Below are 20,901 nucleotides of genomic sequence, written 5' to 3'. Positions count from 1 at the left end.
GAGAATATGGGGTGCAGACAGGGGGCCTCAGGAGGAACATGGATAGGACAGAGGGACCAGGAACAGCTCAGTTCAAGCTATGAGGCTCTCAGGGCCTGTGTCTTCCTGGAGGAGGTGTTTCTCCGGTGGATGAGGCTGAAGCCACAGGCAGAGGGCTGGGCTGGAAAGTGGGCAGTGTGGGGGAGGATGGGGCCCCTGCAGCCAGGGGGCAGGTGTAGGAAGAGAGCAGGGCTCAGGAAGGGCCCCGGGAGCACAGATTTCAGAGGCAGAGGAAGAGGAGAAGCACCCTGAGGGAGATGGAGAAGGAAAAGGAACATTCAGAGAGGAGGAGGAGCTCGAGGTGAGTGGGGTCAGGGGTGCAAGGAGGAGGCTGTGGCCAGACACCAGTGAGGCCAGTGAGATGGGCTGGAAGATGTGTTCCTCAATTGTGACAAGTGGGCACTGGTGACCTTGGGGAAAGGCTTTTGAGGGGCACGGGGAGGCCAGAGTCTGTCTGCAAGGACAAGGCACACAGGGTGCGAGGAAAGAGGGAGACGGATGGATTCAGCAACTTTGGGCAGTGCAGACTGCATGGCATGACGGCGCAGGACGGTATGAATATGTGATCCCATCTCAGGCAGAGGTGTGGGACGATCTACGCCAGACTGGACGGTGGGAACCTATAGGTGGTTCAATCACTGATGAGTTTTAGCTTCTGCGCTATTCCTTACTTGCCCAAATTTTCTACCATAAAAATGTTATATTTTGGAACAGTAACTGCTGACATCAAAGTGGGGTAAAGGATAAAGAGAAATTGAGTGGTGGTGAGAAGAGGACAGGGTTGGGGCACTGCTGGTAAGGTAGGAGAGACGTGAGCCATTAATGGTTGATGGCAGCGGTTCTCAACCTGTGGGTCGCGACCCCTTTGGTGGTCGAATGACCCTTTCACAGGGGTCGCCTAAGATCATTCTGCATATCAGGTATTTACATTACAATTCATAATAGTAGCAACATTACCGTTATGAAGTAGCAACAAAAATAAGTTTATGGTTGGGTCACAACATGAGGAACTGTATTTGAAGGGCTAGAGGTTGAGAACCACTGGTTGAGGGGAAAGAGGCAGTGGGGAGGGGCCAGAGGGAGACAGAGGAGATGGAGTCTGTGCTGGAGATGGTGAGAGACGTTGTGGCCTTGCCTGGAGGTGAGACTCATGGGAGGGGGGGAAGGGAGGTGACAAGCAAGGATGTGGCTGTATTTACCCGAGAGCCAGTGGCCACTGACCCTGGGAGTCCATTTTGTCCTTGGGGGAGAAGACAGCCAAAGTGGGCAGGTCTGGGCTGTCCTCCAGGGAAAGCCTCGGCGAACCTGCTCAGGAACCCAGCGGGCAGGCCAGTGAGGGCAGACCCACTGGACAGAGCGGCCTCAAGGCTCCAGCAGGAAGCTGCTGAGCCCCCAGTGATGAGCCCCACACCAGGCACATGGTGGCAGCAGGTGGGGCCGGTCTCCCCACGACAGCCCTCTCCACGGTTGCTGTCCCCAGGACTCCCCTCTGAAGGCTGTGCAGATGCTCTGGGTGAACCTCATCATGGACACGTTCGCCTCACTGGCGCTGGCCACCGAGCCGCCCACCGAGACCCTGCTTCTGAGGAAGCCGTACGGCCGCAACAAGCCCCTCATCTCGCGGACCATGATGAAGAACATCCTGGGCCACGCCGTCTACCAGCTCACCCTCATCTTCACACTGCTCTTTGTGGGTGAGTCCCCCACCCCACCCCCCGGAGACTGACCCAGCATTCTGATCGACACCCGCCTTCCTGTTTGCCAGTGGGGGATGGAGGCCCAGGGAGATGAAGTTAGCTGCTCAGAGTCACAGAGAAAGACTTGGGCAGAGCCAGGCCCTGTCCTGCATCTGGCCAACCCCCAAACCAAGGCTTTTTCCCCAGACGCCATCTCTGAGCAGAGTACACCCTACATGAGGTGGTGCCCAAGGGTTGATGAATGCCCCTCACGCCAGCCCCAGAGGAGCCTGAGGCTTTTGGGGGAAATGACTGGCCCTTCTCTGATGCATTCCCACAGGTGATCCTTGCCCCGTGGAAGGCTCCCTCCGTGAGGCTTCCTACACACCTGCCTTCCCCCAGTTATTTCCACAACACTCTCACCTAGGGTGCCAACCACTCCATGAGGCAGGCACCTCTGCCATCTCTCCCCATGACAATGCTAACAGCAAGCACAGAGTGGTGAGGCGACTTGCCCAAGGGCATGCAGTCTGAGGAGGGGCCTGGGCAAAGAACCAGGTCTGGATGGGCTAAGACTGGCCTGGCTTCCATGGGTGCTTCAGAGATGAACCATGCAGAGCCCACCCCCCGGGGGATAGATGAGGAAATAAACACCCGGAGAGGGGAAGAGGCTTGCCCGTGGTCACACAGCCAGTCGGGCCCAGCTGGAGCCCTCGCCTGGGCAGGCTCCCCCCATGTGAGCCTCCTTGAGCTGGACTTTCAACACCAAGGAGCACTTGCTTTCAGAGTAGAGAGTACAGATGCGGTGGGGCACGGTCCTGTTCCTCAGAGGGCAGGCCTCCTCCAGAAAGCTCAAAGGTGGAGTGCTGGCAGGACCATTGTAAAGATCACCGGAGAAGCCGTGGAGGACGCCACAGGAAGGCGGAGAGACGCCCAGAAAAAGCTGCAGGCGAGGGAGGGGGAGGGCCGCCGCTGCCTTACGGGCTGGCTTCCCCATCTGAGCACCTACCCTCAGTGGTCTTGGGTTCATGGGCACACCTCTCACACAGGAAGCCCCACAAGCCCTCCTGGCACCACCTCGCATAGGCATGCCATCAGCGGGTGCCCACACAATACCCGGGGGGCAGCCCACACTGCCCTCCACCGTGTGACAGCTCAGCTGTAAGAGAAGCAGCAACACGGGTGGGTCCCAGCCAGTCTGGCCGAGGAGCCCAGCCTCCACACCGGAATTATATCTCTTATAATAGCCCTCAGAGCTTCCCGAGGTCTCAGCAAGGGACATGCCCAGTTACAAAAAGCAGCACTTTTGGGGGAGCCCAAAGCCATGGCCTCCCACCAGGTATCCCTAGTTCACCTCCAGTCCTCCCGTCCAGATGAGTCTGTCATTTTTTATAAGCAACGTCGCCTGAGAACACAGCCAGCATTCCACCTTTACCAGATTTCCATGGAAAAGTGGAAGGAAGTTCACCCAAGGTCTTGTTCCCCTAGAGCAGTGGTTCTCAACCTTGGCTGCACATTAGAATCACTTGGGAATCTTTTTAAAATCCTGATTTCTGGGCCTCATCCTCCAGAAATTCTGTTTCTTTGTTATGGGTGGGGCCACAACATTAGTAACAAAGGAACAGGATTTCCGGAGGATGAGGCCCAGAAATCAGGATTTTAAAAAGATTCCCAGGTGATTCTCATGTGCAGCCAAGGTTGAGGACCACTGCCCTAGAGGATAAAGAGTTTTGTTACCCCTTCACTCACACTCATGGCCACCCAACGGCACAGGCCTACCTACCCCGTGTCCGGGGCGTGCCTCCATGTCTGGGCTGCCCACCCTGCTGCTGGGTCCAGGGTCTTCTCCCACCCCGGCCCCGCCCAGCTCCTGCACTCTCGGCTTGGCAGGTGAGAAGATGTTCGAGATCGACAGCGGGAGGAACGCCCCCCTGCACTCGCCGCCCTCGGAGCACTACACCATCATCTTCAACACCTTCGTCATGATGCAGCTCTTCAACGAGATCAATGCCCGCAAGATCCACGGCGAGCGCAACGTCTTTGACGGCATCTTCCGGAACCCCATCTTCTGCACCATCGTGCTGGGCACCTTTGCCATTCAGGTAGCCAGGCCACCATTTAACCGGGGCCAGCGGGCAGTGGGCAGCTGGAGCCCCCTGCAGTGTCCTGAGAGCCCAGGCCTCCGACCTGGCCCCTGAGGCCCATCTCTCTGTCTGTCTCTGTCTCTGCTCCCTTTGACCTCCAGATAGTGATCGTGCAGTTTGGGGGGAAGCCGTTCAGCTGCTCCCCGCTGCAGCTGGACCAGTGGATGTGGTGCATATTCATCGGGTTAGGAGAGCTCGTCTGGGGCCAGGTGAGTCCTGAGCGGGTTACAGGAAGTGCCTCTTTTTGGGAGAAGGGAAAGAGCATTGGCCAGGAAATCCGGGAGCCCCAGGAATGGGTCCCAGTTCTGCCAGGGACTTGCTCTGTGGTCCTAGGACAAGGCCCTCCCTGCCACTGGGCATCTGAGCAATGGAAGTTGGCCCAGGTCCCAAATGCTGGGACCTACGTCATTTGCGTATCATCGCTGTGATTTTTGCCATATATCTCTGATCATGTTATTTACTTAATAGTTTCTTTTTTAATTGTATCAGGCTTTTTTTTCATTGAAATTTATTTCAAAAGACAACTTTATATTACTAATATGAGTGGGAAATCAATATCACTTGTCATAAATAGAAGCTAACAAAAAAATAATGTAATGAGAACAGTGGTATTAAACTCTAACTGGATGCCATGGCCCACGGAGGCTCAGAGCCTACAGGCAGCTAGCTGTTAAAAAGGGAGATTAGTTAAATGGTGTTACTGAGGGTGCTGATGGGAGATTAGTAGTTGGAGCCACACCAAAGAGAAGCGCCTTCAGATGTTCGGAGAGAACATAAGGGCAACTCCGCCACATGGCAGACCTACTCAGTGCTGTGCCTGTGGCATCTGAGATCCTCCTGGCTTTGGGCACCCCTGGGCTGGATGCTCTGTGGGGGCCTTTCATCTATGACCCCAGAACATCCTCCCACCAGTTCCCTTTCCTACTGTTGCCCATGTTCTTGGGACACACGCGCACACACACACACACACACACACACACACACACACACATCACAGTGCTCACAATTTGCAGCTCAAGGCTCCTGACCAGGACGTGGTGTTTATGAGACGCACCGGAGCTGGGCCAAAGGGGTTTTATCCCTGAGGTGCTGTCATCCAGGTGTGGGGGCGTGGGGGGGCCAATGGGCCTGAGACAGTGTTCTTGCCTCCAAGCTGTTCCCAGGCTGGAGTGGGACATGCCTGTGGCAGAGATTAACTAGAAGATAAAGAAGAAAGTTTAGTTTTATTCAGAAGAAACTTTTTTAAACTTCGGGGCTTCTTTGGAGAGTTGACAAACTAGATTTGACTCAGCAACCCCATTCCCTGGGCACCCTCAGGGCCAGGCATCTTTACTCCACTGGGGCCCACCCCTTAGAGAGCTCAGGGTGTCTGGGTGAGCAGACTTCTAATGCCTAAGGACGATGCCAGCAGGCAATGCCCACCTTAAACTCCCAGGGAACCCCTGAGGCTGTGTCCAGGTCAGCCCGTCTATCCCTCCAGGGGCTACAAGGAGCCTCTGACCTCTGCCACCTCAGGTCCCCCCATAGGGCCTGCCTCTCAAGCCTCGTGGACAAATCCTCTGGAGAAAGAGGAAGAACGAAGGTTTACCCCTTCTCACGTTGCCTCCCCTTGTTAGGAAGGCAACCATTCCCAGAATCCCCAAATTGGCTCTCCCAGGGTATGCAGGCCCTGAGCCCCTCTTGCTCAGGTTGGGTACCCGGGACCCAGTGGCCTCAGGAGGAGGGAGCCCAGGAGCTGAGGGCCCTCCAGGCTCGTGCATGGCATCTTAGACACACCATCTCGCTTAACCCTCCAGCCCTGAGAATTGCCTTCGGCTTTACAGGTGGGAAAGCCAGAGCTCAGAGAGGTTACAGGACTTGCCCAAGGTCACATGACCAGTAAGGTCTGGTGTATTCAAAGTCACATCTGCCCAACTCCTAGAAGCCAGGATTTTCCACTATGCCCCCCTGACTCTGGATGAGTGAATGAATTGAAAAGCAAATTAATAGGAGATATAAAGATTGAATTGGGATGAGTGAATTAGTTGAACCTGTAATTGGGTTAGAGAAGCAGGAGATTGGGAGAGCAAGAAGGGGGTGGCAGGGAGGGAAGGAGGCTGACTGAGGAGGGACAGCCCCCATTGCCCTGACCTTGCCACATCCCCTGCAGGTCATCGCCACCATCCCCACCAGCAGGCTCAAGTTCCTCAAGGAGGCGGGCAGGCTCACGCAGAAGGAGGAGATCCCGGAGGAGGAGCTCAACGAGGACGTGGAGGAGATAGACCACGCCGAGCGAGAGCTGAGGCGGGGCCAGATCCTATGGTTCCGAGGCCTGAATCGGATCCAAACCCAGGTACAGGAGGCTCCCGGGGCTGGGCCCACACCTGGCTGGGCAGGCAGGTGATGGAGTGAACGTGCTCCATCCACCTCCCGGGGCCCCAGAGGTCAGGGTCCTGCTCTCACCACCTCACCAGCTTTTTGTACACCCACATTCCTCGCACGCACTCTCGAGTGGCTGCTGAAGAAACAGTGGCCTCCTCAGGAACATTCCACATCACCTTCTCGGCCAGCAAGGGATCGGACTGGGGTGTCGGGGGTTGCCCCTGAGCAGGGGAGGGGTTGACCCAAGAGCTGAGGGGACTGAGGGACTCTAGTCAGGGCTGCTGGGGGGACTGGGATCAGAGCTTCAGGGCAGCTACCAGGAGGGACAGCCCAAGGCTGGAGACTGGTCCCCTGGAGGCCAAGATGGCAGCTTCAGGCCAGGGTTGGCCCCAAATTGCCCCCGGGGCCAGGGGCCGGTGAGCTCCAGGGCTTATGCACATTCGCACATCCTCGTACTCCATATTGGGTTTCCGAGTTCTCAGGCAGCTCTGGGGAGCAAATCTTGGTTTTCCCTCACAGACACACACATGCACGCCAAAGAAACCTGCAGAGCACACGTGTTTCTTCCCCAGCACAGAGACTGCACGGCTGCCACATGCCAGGTGCTACAGTGTGCAGCCCTCCCCCGACACACCACAGCCTCTCACAGGAGCCAGCCCCTCTGCCTGGGTTGGGGTTATAGTTCACATCATGCTTTCACAGCCTATGTAACTAAGAGAGGGTCGGTCTCTTACCCAGACCACCTGGGAGAGCTGCTGCATCTGGCAAGTTCATGGCCCCCACCCAGAGCCCCCACCCTACCACTCAGGCTCCACCCCTGGCCCCAAGTGGCACTAAGCACCCCTCTTGCTTCCAAACACCATGTTTAATCACCCCCAGCCCAGCCCACTGGCCCCTGAGCCCCTGGAGCAGAGCCAAGGCCGGGCTCTGGGGTCCTCCCTAGGACCCTGGGCCTGCAGATGGGCCGGAACCGAGCAGGCATCTTTCAGAGCCTTGGCGTGTGTCTGGTACTTTCTGTTTTGATTTCAGTGACGTCGTCATTGTTGCCGTGGCTGCGGCTGTTCTCGTGGCATTGCGCCTGTCAGTCGTGTAGCTGTTGTGCTCGTTCTTCTCGCAACTCGTCTCGTTCTCTCCTCCGTTGCAGATTGAAGTAGTCAATACATTCAAGAGCGGGGCCTCCTTCCAGGGGGCCCTGCGGAGACAGTCCTCCGTCACCAGCCAGAGCCAGGACGTAGCCAATCTCTCTAGCCCTAGTCACGTGTCGTTGTCCAATGCTCTTTCCTCTCCGACCAGCCTTCCTCCTGCTGCAGCTGGGCGTGAGTGTGAATCCTTACCGCCTCGGGCACCACCGACGCTAGCGCCGGGCGGGCAGGCGGGCAGGGGCCGGGGCACCAAGGACATGGGGGGCAGCCAGTCATGGTTAGGCCCAGGGGCTGAGGGCCACAGTTGGTCAGTGATGGGGGGCAGTCTCTTGGTGGGCCAGAGTCAGCTGGGGTCAGAGTCAGGGGTTACAACCAGTCAGTCAAGGTGTCGTGAGGGTCACAAGTGGTCAAAAAGTCTGGATCAGTCAAAAGATCATCATCGGCCAGGAAGGTTTCGGTAATTAAATGTCCCACTGCACCACAAGGTCGCAGCCGCCAAGGGGGAGCAGTCAGCCAGGGGACACAAGGTGTCCCCATTAGTTGAAGGTCATATCAGTGACAAAAAGCCTGGCTCCCAAGGGCAAGGGTGAGAGTTGGCCAGGAAATAGTCTCCAGTCAGTCAGGCAAAGGGTTACCGTGGGCCAAGGCCCTCAGGGGTCACAGTCAGTCACAGTGGGGTCCAGCCAAGGGAGCGGTCACTGTAGGTCAGAGGTCATAGTCCGTCTGGGGTCCCAGGAGATCCCAGCCCAGTGGTTTGGAACCCTCTGCCCTCTCTCCTTGCACACCTAAAAGCATCAGCTGCCTTATACCACTTTCCCTGCATGCTCAAGATCTGATGCCTTCCTAGAAGGGACAAGGCTCCTCACCATTCAGCTTGACCTCAAGTAGAAAACAGTGGGCCAAGCTTCAGGTCTCGCGTGGTGCTGGAGGCCCTGAGGGATCTGGTCTAGCCCTCGGCTTCCTGCCTTCCTTACCTGAGAGACAGCCTGCGGCTCTGACCCCCTCCATCACCTCCCTCCTGCTGAGCTCGTCACCTCACGCCATCACTTTTTACCTGGCTCTCCCTTCTCTGGCCTTGTCTAGATCTTTCTGAACCCCTATGTCCTCAGGTCCTAGAGCAAATAAGAAGTCTCAGTTTACCACCTTCCTCCCTTTCCTTGTCTCCAAACTGCAAGGGAGCCCTGTTCTGGTCTTCTCAGATGGCCACGATGGTTCCCTTAGCCAGCCCTTGGGCTTCTTCGAGGAGGCATAGACTCCAGACCACATCTTTTAATACTTTATGAGGTGCCTCTACCCCCGTCCAAACACAGAGCACCCATAACACACATCCCCAGCCACTGCACGGGAGAGCACTTGTGTGCTCAGTGGGAACCACGCCATCTGAGCCCTCTGGCAGGGGGCATGAGCCACAGAGAGCCTCTTGAAGGCATATGCTGATGTCCCATGACCTTTCAGTGGATGCAGTCCTGCCAGGTATGCCTGATGACAGGAAGGATGCAGAAACGGTGGGAAAGCCCCTCCTTGTTCATTCATTCACTAGCACAGACCACAGTAATGAGGAGGCCAGACTAGCCAAGGTGAAGTGCAGACCTATTTGAGCAGATGGTGTCCAGAGTCACATTCCCATGAGGTATCACTAGGAAATCACTGGCAGGCTTTCTCAGGGCAGGAAACCAGAGCCAGTGGTGAGGTCCCATCCTCTCCCCTTCACATTAGAGAGCCCTTCCCTTGGTGAGAGGCCCTCACCCAGCTGACCTACTTCTGCACCAGCTTAGCTCTGACCTTGCTCCGTGACCGGAAGTGTTCTGGCCTAGAGAGCCACTTGAGGAAGACTCCATTCCTCTGGTTTCTGCCACTCTCCCCCTGACACCTGCATCCCTCTAGCTGGGTCTGACCGCCAGAAGCCTAGCTTCTGAGTGCACACTTAGTTCTTTGTCCCATCTTGGTCCAGCCTCCTTCTTGACGTGTGGCACTTTGCACTGGCCGCAAGAGAGCCTGTCTGGCATTCCTGCCTCACAGTCTTTGAAAGTCTTCCCTTGGTCTGTCCCCCTTCTCCTAGCTTTCACAGTCTAAAAGGAAGAGCTCAGTCATCTCAAACCTTAGCAATTGAATTCTCATCTTTTCTGTCATTTATAAAGCCATTCAATAAGGCTGGTCTTGGGACAGTCAGTTCTTAGCAATTCTCCCTCAGAGACATGCCCTTTTCTGCCCACCCTGCACTTACTTCCTATCTCTAAGCCAATTTTCTTCCAGGCCAGATTGATCCCTTTTATCCCAGGGTGACCCCAACTTTGGAACAGTCTTTGAAAAGGAGCTTGTGCCATAGCCGGTTTGGCTCAGTGATTAGAGCTTCGGCCTGCAGACCAAAGGGTCCCAGGTTCAATTCTGATCAAGGGCACGTACCTTAGTTGCAGGCTCTTCCCCACCCAGACCCTGGTCTGGGCTCCTGCAGGAGGCAACCAATCGACGTGTTTCTCTCACATCGATGTTTCTCTCTGTCTTTCCCTCTCTCTCCCACTCTCTCTAAAAAAAAGGAGACTTTAAGCCTTGACCCTTCATTCTCTAAGAGACCTCAGAGGGGCTCTGTCCCCCAGCCACCACCTTGCCTCTGCCCCAGGAATCATACCTCCTTAAGAATCTTGTATTCCTACCCTCTATTGTAGAATCCAGCCTGTAATTCTGGGTCCATTCTTGGACCCTTCTTGGACATATGGTCTCAAAAGGAGCCTGTCTGTCCCCCTGCCCAAGGGTACTGGTTCCAAAGGGATCGCAACCTCTGTGGCTTCAGTGCACACACTTTGGTCAACGCAGTCACAATGCAAACTCTAAATAATTATCCCCTAGTTCCTCTTTTTGCTGAAATAGTTTCTATAACAATGGCACATCCTTTGGTCTCCAAGGTCTCTGAGGGCCCCCTAGACACCAGGCAAGGTCCCTTCAGAAGCCAAAGGCTTTCTTCCCATGGGGATGGGTGCAGCAGGTGGCCAGGAGTAGGATTGGGTGAGATGAATCAGTGGCTGCTTCCCGCCTCCTCTCAGCAGGGTCTTCTTCCTGGGGGTTGTCCAGCAGAGGAGGGTGGCCATGTGTATGCTGCATGGAAAACGCTGGGTCTGTGTGCTCTGACAGGAGCCAAACCACTGTGCCCTGGGGTTAGCAAGAGCTGGCTACACAGGCCAGGTGCAGGGCACTCTAGACGTGGACTGGCTTCTGACTCACGACATTGGGGTGAGGAACCTGCTCCCCCCACGACACACCTCCCTCCCCCAGCACCACTGTGAGATGGAGGGCCCCAGGCAGACAAATGCATGTGGTGCCAGGACAGTCCTATCCGACTGGCATCTGGAATGTTCAGGAAGGAACTCTGGCCTGCTTGCTTGCTTTCTTCTCCTGACTTACTCACAAGCAAGTTTGCTTTTACCCCCAGAAACTTAATAACACACCCTCCTGACTTATCCTTGAGCCTCACTCAACACCTTCCCAAGCAGTTGCCTACATCCTTCACTTCACATATGCCTCTAACTGAAATAGGAGGAGGGAGGATCTGCCAATACATCCATTTACCTGAAAAAGACACTGAGGCTCAGAGAAGTGGACCGACTTGCCCAAGATCACATAGCAAGTGAGTGGCAAGAGGTCTGAGTGCAAAGTCCCTCCTTTTTCCTACCACCCCATAGCACTTCCCAGACAGGCCCACAGACCTGAGCCCACAGAGGTTGGATTTCCTTTCTGGAACCGGTACCCGCACCCAGAGCCTCATTCAGCAAAAAGAGCGAATCCTTGGGGTCCAGAGTCCAGGGGAGTTGTTTCTCTGCTTGACTCTCCCCAGCCTGGCAGGGACGGGAGAAGGGTGCCTTCCCACTGGTGATCAAGGACAAACCAGCATCCAGCTCTTCCATCCAAGGCCAAGTTGCATGACCCCACTGCCTCATTCCCCTCAAATCCCTAACCCATCTCGAGCCACCTTTGTACGCAGCACGTTTGTAGCAGGCTCCGTGTTCATCAGTGAAAGTCCTGCTTCTTCAAACCAGCCCAGGCCGCGAACCTCAGACGCCTACCCCGACCAGCCACTCGCTCTGGACGCTGCCCCCGCTAGACAGGGCCTCTCCTGCTCCCACTTCCCCACTCCCCCTCCAGACTCCGGGTTCTGAGGACTGCGAGGGCAAGGAATGTGCATCTCTTAGGGGGAGGGATGTAGGAAAGGAAAGGAAGCTGGACCTCTCGTTAGCATGTTGGTAACTAGTTTAGTGCAGTCTTGGGTTGACGAGAAAAATGGCTTGCTTCTGGGACGGGGGGACCCTAGACCTCTCTGCTTTCTGAATATTCCATGTGTTTGTTTCCCTAGAGGGCTAGAGAACCCTGGACACAGAGTTCAGCAAGAGAGAGTGAAATTAAAAGAGGTTGTGAGTCTTTAACCTTGAGCCTGAAATGAATGTGAATCAATCCCAGACTCTTGGCTTCCTTGAAGCCGGGTAAACATTCGAGTATGTCGAACCATCCCAGACCAGGGCCTCTGCATTTCCTCAGAGCCCTCCTGCTCCCTTTGTGCTGATGAAACCAAAATGCCTGAAACCTCTCCCCTCCCCCACGCCCCATGCGGCTCATATCACAAAACCCCATCTTCAGGGTAGGCAGGAAGGGGAGATGGAAGAGCTTTTTTTTCTTCCCATATTTTTTTTCCATTTCAGCCGTGGAGAGAACCGAAGTGGAGACTTGAGATGGCCGTGGCGGGGTGTCCCAAAAAGTCTTGTCCCCACAGTCTTGTCCAGAGCAGTTCATTCTTTTTGTTGTCTCCATGCCAGGGGGAGGGCGAGGGGCCTGCATCTCATTGTGTGTCGTCCCCTCTGCGTTGTCAGTCACATGACAGGGTCCTGCAACCATCCCTCCTCCTCCACCAGGTGCTCCGGCTGGAATCTTATTACAGTTCAGAGCCTCAGAACATTCTGGGCACTAGGCTGGGCAGCTACTATGATCATTAGTATTCCCATTTTACAGATCAGAAAACTGAGGCCTGCCACACCTTTTTTGTTGTTTGCACTTAATCAAGGGTGTAATGGCCCACTACTTATCAGGACATCAGAATATTAATAATCTCTACAGAGCCACAAATATGGAGTCCAGGGAGAAAGAAATCTCAGGGCAGCCAAACAGCCATCATAGAGCACCAGCACTAATGCACCACGCCTGGCTGGCTCTCACTCGGCACCTGAGGCCTCCTATTTAAAGCAGTGGACAGGGTTCCCTGGAGTCCCCAGCCAACAGCACATAGAATATATCCGGATCGACTGAGATGCTTTTTTTGAGAAGACAAGGAAAAATCAGAACTAGTGAGTAATGACTGACATCAAAGAACTTTTAAAAAATATATACTTTTATTGATTTCAGAGAGGGAAGGAGAGGGAGAGAGAGATCGAATCATCAATAATAAGAGCAAATCATTGATTGGCTGCCTCCTGCACGCCCCACACTGGGAATCGAGCCCACAACCTGGACATGTGCCCTGACCGGGAATTGAACCATGACCTCCTGGTTCATAGGTTGACACTCAACCACTAAGCCACTCCGGCCGGGCAAAGAAGAACTTTTTTTTTTCTTCCTATTTTGTTTCTTCTTCTTTCATTTCTAGAACTTTAAAAAAAAAAAAAAAAAAAAAAAAACCCTGTAGGATCTTACACAAGATCAAAAGATTCTTGGCAAAGTCCACTTCTTCTCTGTGTACACTAAATAAAACGGCAGAGGAGCATATGATGTGCTTTAGAAAGACTCCCCTATGAAATAGCAAAATAAACCCTGAGCTGTGACACTTGAAACCATCAGCCACAGTCATCAAGAGAACTCATTTCCATGGACAGGCTTTCCCCCACCTTGCCCCACCACCGAGCTGGCCCTGGGTTTACTCGTCCAGTCCTCTGCCCCCCACAGGCCTATGGTGTGGGAGCAGCCGCTGCTCTGCAGGGAAGGCTATGCAGGGTGCCCTCAGGACCACAGCCACTTCGGCTGAGGCTCTGCTCCTTGGAGGCACTGCTGCTGCCCCCACTGCACTCCCCTTGCTGCTGCTCTGCTGTGAGGCGGGCTGGGAAAAGAGAGGGAAGAACTTTGTCCCAAGTCCCCTCAGTCCCTTGAGCTAACAGTCATGGCTCCCCCTCCTAGGTGTCCAGAGGAGGGTCCCCTCTTCTAAGTGAGGGTCCTGTTCTCTGCACCCCGCAAGGATAGAAGTTAGCCAGGGAGGGAGTATGGCTCACCCACTGTCAAGCACCAGAGGTGGCAGAGCTAGGACTCAGACTCCAGATCCAGTGCTCTTCCCACTAGCCCGGTGGATGCAAGGCCCCACCTCCTTCCATTCTTCAGAGAACCACAGGTTCCAACTGAGACACAGAAAATGAAAGAACTTGCTATTTTGAGTTCAGTTCCACACTCCCTTAGAGCCCCACCCAGGGCGGGGATTGACCCTCTGATTCTGGCCTCATTTTTTGGTTTTGTGTTTTCAAGGCACAAATAAAAAATCAAATACCCCAGGAAATAAGCCAACTACAATGGCTGGCCAGGGCTTTGAGTCAATACTCGAGTGTTTACCTCCCAAATGCATGAAGGAAAGAAACGTTGGGTACAAACGACCTCCGTTCACATTGTCCAGGCTTCCAAGTGTAGCGTGTGTCTGTCTGCGTGTGCCGTGTGGTTCCTGACCCCCACCGTGGCATGCTCCCCTCCCGAATGTCGCCCGTCCGCCGGCTCCTTCGTGCTTTCTGGCTGCCTCTGCTCTGCACCCCAGAAAGCCCTGGGTTGGCTTTGGTTTGCTTTGCTGCCTTCGTTTTGACGTTCCTGTTCTCTGTTTGGCCCTCGTGTGACTTCTCTCATCCCGGTGTATCCATCTGTCTCTCCTTTCTGTTCCTTTTCTGTTTGTGACATGTTATCTGTTCCATGTGGTATGGTTTCTTAACTGCGTGTGGGGTGTTTTTTTTAAGATTACTTTTTTAAAAAATAGCTTTTCCTCCTTCCTATTCTGTTCCCACCTGGCCCCATCACCCTTCTGCATGGTCGAACCTGCTTTAAAGTTAACAAGGCTCAGTCTCTCCCTAGGTCTGGGTGCCCGCCAGAGTGGACCATGCTTCCTCTGACCAGTTTCCCATCATCTCTTTGATGGGGCTTGATTTCTCCTATCCTAATATTGTCGTTTTGACCAAAACCAAAGCAATGCTAAAAACCTCATGGATGCATATAACCTGAGCCCCGCTTCCAATCTTCCCTCTCCTGCCCATGCTCATAACACTCCGAGACTATGGACTCCACCCACTTTCTATGCCCTGACCCCTCTCCCACCTGCCCCTCCTCCAAGCCCCCCAGAGCACGCACACACACACACACACACACACACCAGGGCACTGCTTCTCACCCCTACTCTTCCCTTGCAGATCCGCGTCGTGAAGGCGTTCCGTAGCTCTCTCTATGAAGGTCTAGAAAAGCCTGAATCTCGAACCTCCATCCATAATTTCATGGCTCATCCTGAATTCCGGATCGAAGATTCACAGCCCCACATCCCCCTCATCGATGACACCGACCTGGAAGACGATGCCGCGCTCAAGCAGAACTCGAGCCCGCCGTCATCGCTCAACAAGAACAACAGCGCCATCGACAGCGGGATCAACCTGACGACCGACACAAGCAAATCAGCTACCTCTTCAAGTCCAGGGAGCCCCATCCACAGCCTGGAGACGTCGCTTTAGCTGAGGACCCCACCGCCACCCACCTCCCGGGCACCCACCCATCCAGACACCCAACTCACTCAAGCAGCAACGAGCAACAACAGGAAACCAAATACTGGAGAGAAAACCAACGTTTCCACCCAACAGACCCTTTTTCTGGCTGTGATGCTGTTTGAACTCTTTCTCACTTTGAGGCAAGGGGCAGGGTCTCCTCCTGGGCTAAAGGGAGTGAGCGATTTTCCCAGAACAAGCCCTTCCTGGCTCCTGCCCACACATGGACCAGCCATGCGCCCGCCCAGCCGCCATGTCCCCTGCATGAATGTACTGTACACTTCCAGTCCTCCGCTTGTTTGGTTTTGGGGGGCTAGGGAGGGTTTTTGTTTGTTTTCTTAGGCGGGAACTGCAAACAGACTATTTTCTGAGACTATTTATCCAATCTACTGGTCTGTGAATTTTTGAAATGCTTGCAAAGCATGGTCTCAGTTGTATAGGTTAATTTAACAACTTTTTGACATTGCAGAGCTTAACTCGCCTAGTAGATTTGCACCAATGGAACCGAAGAACTTCATAGACACTCACAAGGTTATATCCATTTATTTATATCTATATCAACGTATACTTACTCAAGACTGTATACGTCCATATAGATAGGTAGATATATATATATATATATAAATATATATACATGGATATATAAAGTTTCTTTGCCGGCATGTTGCCTTGTTTCTGCTTAAATTGCTCTATTTTAACTTATTTATGTTCTAAAAGAAGAATGTAATTTGTTTACAAACCTGTAGATAATGTCTTTGGCTATTTGTATGGTTTAAGAACACTGGTGGCTGAGATGCTATAAAAACAGCTCAGCTCAACAGACACTTCCCTGGATTGCATCCTTGATGTTTTACGATAGCCATGCTCTGATTTTTGCCTGCTATTTCCGTTCAATAATGTCACTACCACAGGAGGCTCAGGCAGAAGCCAAAAGTTACCAAGTGTCCATCCTGAGGGCTTTAACACCATGCTCCGTAGACAAAGGGAGAGGAGAGAGAAGGCTTCGTGGGCTTGGAGTGCTAAGGGTCATCCCGGCCCAAGGATGACGGGAGTAAAGCATTTTGTTGAAGACTTTTCTCTCAATGAAACTCGCTTGGGTTTACAAAGAGCATTTCGCAAAGGGGTTCTCTTTGGCGCTGTCCGTTTAGAGATTGAGGTAGTGTTGCAATATTATAAATGCTATTGTGTTGATTTTTTTTTTTTTTAGTTAGTGATTTAGAGGTTTATTCCCTTATTAATTGCAGCATTTAAGCTGTTGGTGTATTGGATGAGGATCATTATGGCTTGCTGCTTTTATTTTTATTTTTGAAGAAGAATAGCCTTTTTCTCTGCACTATTTAGATCCGAACAAACCTTATGATGTGTATATTGAGATGTATTCAGTGTGATTTTTAAACCAAACTGTCTTCCTATAGTCGCAATATATACTGTAGCCTTTTAACAGCAAGTCGCTTTCCCGACAGAAAGCCATTCTGAAACCCTACAGTATCACAAGTGAGAAGGGGAGGTTATTTTCCCTCAAGACAATTACAGCACTAGTAATCCCACGTAATAAGAGCTCAATTAATTGTATGTCAGCCTCCTAACTGCTAAGCACTTTGTGGGTATCAGCTTTTTTCATAAAAGAACTTTTGTATTTAATACAAAGTTTGCTTTGAGACTTTTCAGCATACGATCTTTTTCCATAAACTTGTACAGTGCAAAAGACATTTTGAATACCATGATCGATGACGTCCCATGCTTTAAGGAAAACCAAACACGTCCCGCCTCGCTTGTGAAATTCATTCCTCATAAGGACCCTTCCCACAGTTGCTCTGCATCACCCCGGCCCCTTCCCTTCTCCAGGCCCAGAGAATTCTTCCACACACAAGATGAGAGCCACGCGGGAAAAGAGCCATAGTCAGCTGGGAGGGCCTACATCTGGAGAAACCTGAGGGTGTGGGACCCCAAGTCAGCCCATCCCACCTGGCGAAATCTTCCTGGAAGGAGGACCTTCTTTGCGCAGGAGCATCGCCTGAATGCTGAATGTCGAGAAGGAATATCTCTGAACCTACCCAGCAGAGGAAACTGCATCCCCAAAGGGGTGACCAGCCCTCAGTAGGCTTATTGGATTCCAATACCAACACCACCAAAAGCCAGCCTGCCGAGAAAGGAAAGCCCTGCACATGCAGAATGTTGGGCAGCCTTGGAACATGGGGGTTTTGTAGTTTCCTTTCTCAAGGTTTTCCATCTCCCCACTTCTTGGTTCCAATCCTGTGCCCCTGACCTCATCCCATGGCCCTGGGAAAGCTGCCCTTGCACACCACGCTCCCTATTTACTTGGGGCCAGGATGCAAGGGAAACAGAAGGGGTTTCCGAGTGGATCATAGCTGGGGGAACGGGGAGCCACGGGAGCTACCGAGAATGCCCCGCGTTAGGGTTGGTCTTTTCTTGTCAGGAATGATGGATGCTCACGCACACGCACACACGCACACACCCTCCCTCTGACGCTTGCACACACATACACACACACAGGAAATGACTGGGTTTGTCAAAACTCACTGTAGTACATAAAGCTTGCACTCTGTGTCCTATATCTAGCAGCATGGGGTACGTTTGGCAGTTCACCCCATTAGGGGGTAAATAATTTATGACCATTCATCTGTTTTTATGAATTTTTTTATCTAGACAATAATTGTAAATAAAGAACTCACCGTCTCTGTTCATTTAATACTATGCAATGCTTTCAATTGCTGACTCTTCTTACTCCCGCACTGTGGTTCTGAAATGTGTGTGGTTTAAAAAAAAAAAAAAAAAAAAGGCAAAAAAAAAATCAAACAGAATCTAGTAAATATATATCCTGTAACTAATACTTCTTTCTATAACTGCACCGTCCACTTAGCTTCCTTTCTGTCCTCCGGACAAGGGCTCCAGGAGGAGACTCAGTTCTAGGTCTAAGCTCACCAAGTTGTCTCTCCCCACAGCTGAGGGAGGAGCAGAGGGCCCATCCAGTGACCCCTGGGGCTGTAGAGTCACCCGCCTTTGGAGGCAGGCAGGGCGGAAACCGAGGGGTTTCCTTCCCGCAATTTGGGCAGCCCTTTCCCTGACTCAGAAGCAGCCTTGACTGGCCCCTTCACCATGGCCCCTGGGCCCCTTGTCCCAACCAGAGCATAGAGTTGGCAAGAGGGAGGTTGTCCTACTTCTGAGACCAGACCAATGGCAGTGACTGCAATGGTGCCAGGACTCTGGACCTGTCTTATCCTGGGTATCCCAGTCAGTGAACAGCCCCTCTTTTCCCCAACCATGTTGAAATGTCACCTTTATCATACTGCTATCTGCTGATAGCAGAGATAGATGTGGGTCTATTTCTGAATTTACCTTCTATTCCCTTTCTGGGTGTCTCATCTGGCACCAGCCACATAACTTTAATTATTGTCACTTTATATAATGTGTTATTATATGGTAGGATATGTTATAATGTTTTATCATGTGGTAGGATAAGTACTCTTCACTCTTAACAAAATTTCCTGACTATTCTCTCACATCTGTTCTTCCCAGTAAACTAAAATTTTGCAAGTCCTCCGCCCACCTCAAATACTGGGCCCTGTCATTCTGTGTGTAAACATCTTCCTGCCATTGTAAGTACTGTCCACTCGGGGTCTCTAAATAGAGTGTCCTGTGAGGAGAAACAGAAGGGGCATCCTGAATCTTGAGGGAAGCCCAACATTCATTTCATACTCCCACTTGCTCCCTCGGCCAGGGTGTCATTAGGAGAGGCCACCAACGCCCCCCCCCCACCCCCAATCCCAGTTTGGGACCCAAAGAGTCACCCACTTGGTTGTCTAATTCTCCTCCTGGAGAAATGTTTATTCCTGCCTCCCTTTCCTCAACTGCTTTTTTGCTCTTTATTCAAAGTTTCCAGTGGTTGTTTGATACGTCCTTTGGGGTGCAGCAATTTCTTGTCTGGACCTTCTCACCACCCTGACTCCCCCTACTGTTGTTGTTCTACTTACAGGAGGCTGTCAGCTGGGCTCACTGTGACATGCCTCCCATCCAAAACTCTCTCCATAGTGTCCAAGACTCCACCATTAGAAGATCTGGGCGGGGGGGGGGGGGGTGCATTTCTTGAAGGCTTTTGGGTCTTCCAGAACCAAGACCTAAATCAGACAACAGCAGAAATCCCTAGGTCCTTCCCAAGTTCCAAACCAAGCTCTCCTGGTTTTGATGTAGAGATCCTATTTGCCCAAGTGGGGAGAGGGGGATCCTAGGTCCTGAGTATCAGCCATCGCCCTTCTGCTGAAAATAAGATATCTGAGGCTGCCCTTCTCAGCCCCCTAAGTCTGTTTTGTAATGCCTGTGGTGCTTCCCCTCCGAACCTTTCCTCTCGGGGGTCGCCACACTTTGCTAACTCTTGTGTGCACATATTTTATAACAGAGTAGCGAGGAAATGGTGCCGCCTCCAGCTTCCACAAGCTGCCCAGGCTCTGGGTAGGGGGGTTCTGGGACAATCGGGGCTGGGAAGTGACTGTGCTCTTATTGTACACTCTTTATTTCTCTGTATCTCTGGCTTGTGCTTTTTGTAATTAATGGGATTTGTCTGCCTTTTCAACACTATACTGAGCAATAACAATAAATGCACACGTGGAAACACAGACACCGTACACATCACAAGGCCTTTTTCCAAAGGACAACTGGGTCCCCACCCTCGTGGATCGGAACTCGGGAAACTGAGTCCCTGGGAGGGGAAGGCACTTTGCCCCAGGGTGTACAGCTCAGTGGGTGGTCTCTCTCCTTCCAGCAAGTCACACCTTTCCAACATCTACCATTTGAGGGATACAAGTTTAGCCTGCCAGGAGTCATTAACCTTCCACAGCTAACAGTCTCAGACAGCAAGACTTGGGGTGAAGAGACCAAAGGAAGGAGGAGGAGGAGGAGGAGGAGGAAGAGATTCAGGGAGCAGAGACTCTGGGAGGTAGGGGCATAAATTGGGAAAGCTCAGAATGGCCTGATTTGGGGTCTGGTATTAACCAGAGCAAGGTGATTGAAGATATGGACAAAAGATGTAGGTGGCATCCCCTACTGGGGAGGTTAACAGAAGGGGGCCTGGCACCCTAATCCCCAATGTTGGTCCAAAGGTTGAGGGTTGCACATGCACACATCACACACACGCACTAAATCCCAGCTCTTTTCAGGGAGAATTGATCCCCAGATCAAGCACCACAGGCCCATCCAACTTCCAAACAGTTTCACATCCAGGACCTATTTAATCCCAACATCAACTTTCAGAGGAGGTATTATTGTAATACCCACTTAACAGAAGAGGAAACAGCAGCTCAGAGAAGTAGAGGGTGTGCCCACCAAGTAATTAGGAGATAGAGTACTGATTCAGAGCAGTTTTTATGCCAGAATTGGCACTCAAAACCTCTCTGTTATAATGCCGTTCAGTCCTACCAGCAAATACCTTAATGAATAAGATAGTTGCATTGCTTGTCCCAAATCCCCAATCTCTCCAACTTCAACACCCACACCAAGGAATTCTTCCAATAACAACTATGCCCCTATATTTGTATTATACCTAATATGCCATTGTTCCCATTTTCCACTCAAGAAAAGTGAGGCTCAGAGAGAAGGATATGACTTTATTTTTTAAATATATTTCTACTGATTTCAGAGAGGAAGTGAAAGGGAGAGAGAGAGATAGAAACATGAATGATGAGAAACATTGACTGGCTGCCTCCTGCACACCCCCTACTGGGGATCAAGCCTGCAACTCAAGTATATATCCTGACCGGGAATCAAACCATGACCTCCT

At 52.2% G+C, this 20,901-nt stretch overlaps 1 protein-coding gene across 12 annotated transcripts in view; it reads left to right on the top strand.

Moving 5' to 3' along the window:
* The window catches only part of ATP2B2 (ATPase plasma membrane Ca2+ transporting 2), a 367,475-nt gene extending 347,734 nt beyond the window's left edge, over positions 1-19,741 (top strand). For 6 of the 12 annotated variants that reach the window (XM_036332171.1, XM_036332173.1, XM_036332172.1 and 3 more), the window contains 5 exons: positions 1,520-1,733; positions 3,606-3,817; positions 3,961-4,068; positions 6,009-6,191; positions 14,769-15,080. In XM_036332171.1, coding sequence (XP_036188064.1) covers positions 1,520-1,733; positions 3,606-3,817; positions 3,961-4,068; positions 6,009-6,191; positions 14,769-15,080 — 1,029 coding nt within the window. Of the gene's footprint in view, positions 1-1,519; positions 1,734-3,605; positions 3,818-3,960; positions 4,069-6,008; positions 6,192-7,364; positions 7,541-11,704; positions 11,760-14,768 lie in introns of all 12 variants that reach the window. The other 6 variants (XM_036332180.1, XM_036332178.1, XM_036332176.1 and 3 more) reach the window with 4 other exon arrangements.
* The last annotated feature ends 1,160 nt before the right edge of the window (positions 19,742-20,901 follow it).

This window comes from Myotis myotis, unplaced genomic scaffold, assembly GCF_014108235.1.
Source record: "Myotis myotis isolate mMyoMyo1 unplaced genomic scaffold, mMyoMyo1.p scaffold_m19_p_13, whole genome shotgun sequence".
NCBI lineage: Eukaryota > Metazoa > Chordata > Mammalia > Chiroptera > Vespertilionidae > Myotis > Myotis myotis.
Note: the sequence above shows the minus strand (reverse complement) of the source record. Positions and strands in the feature narration are given on the sequence as shown.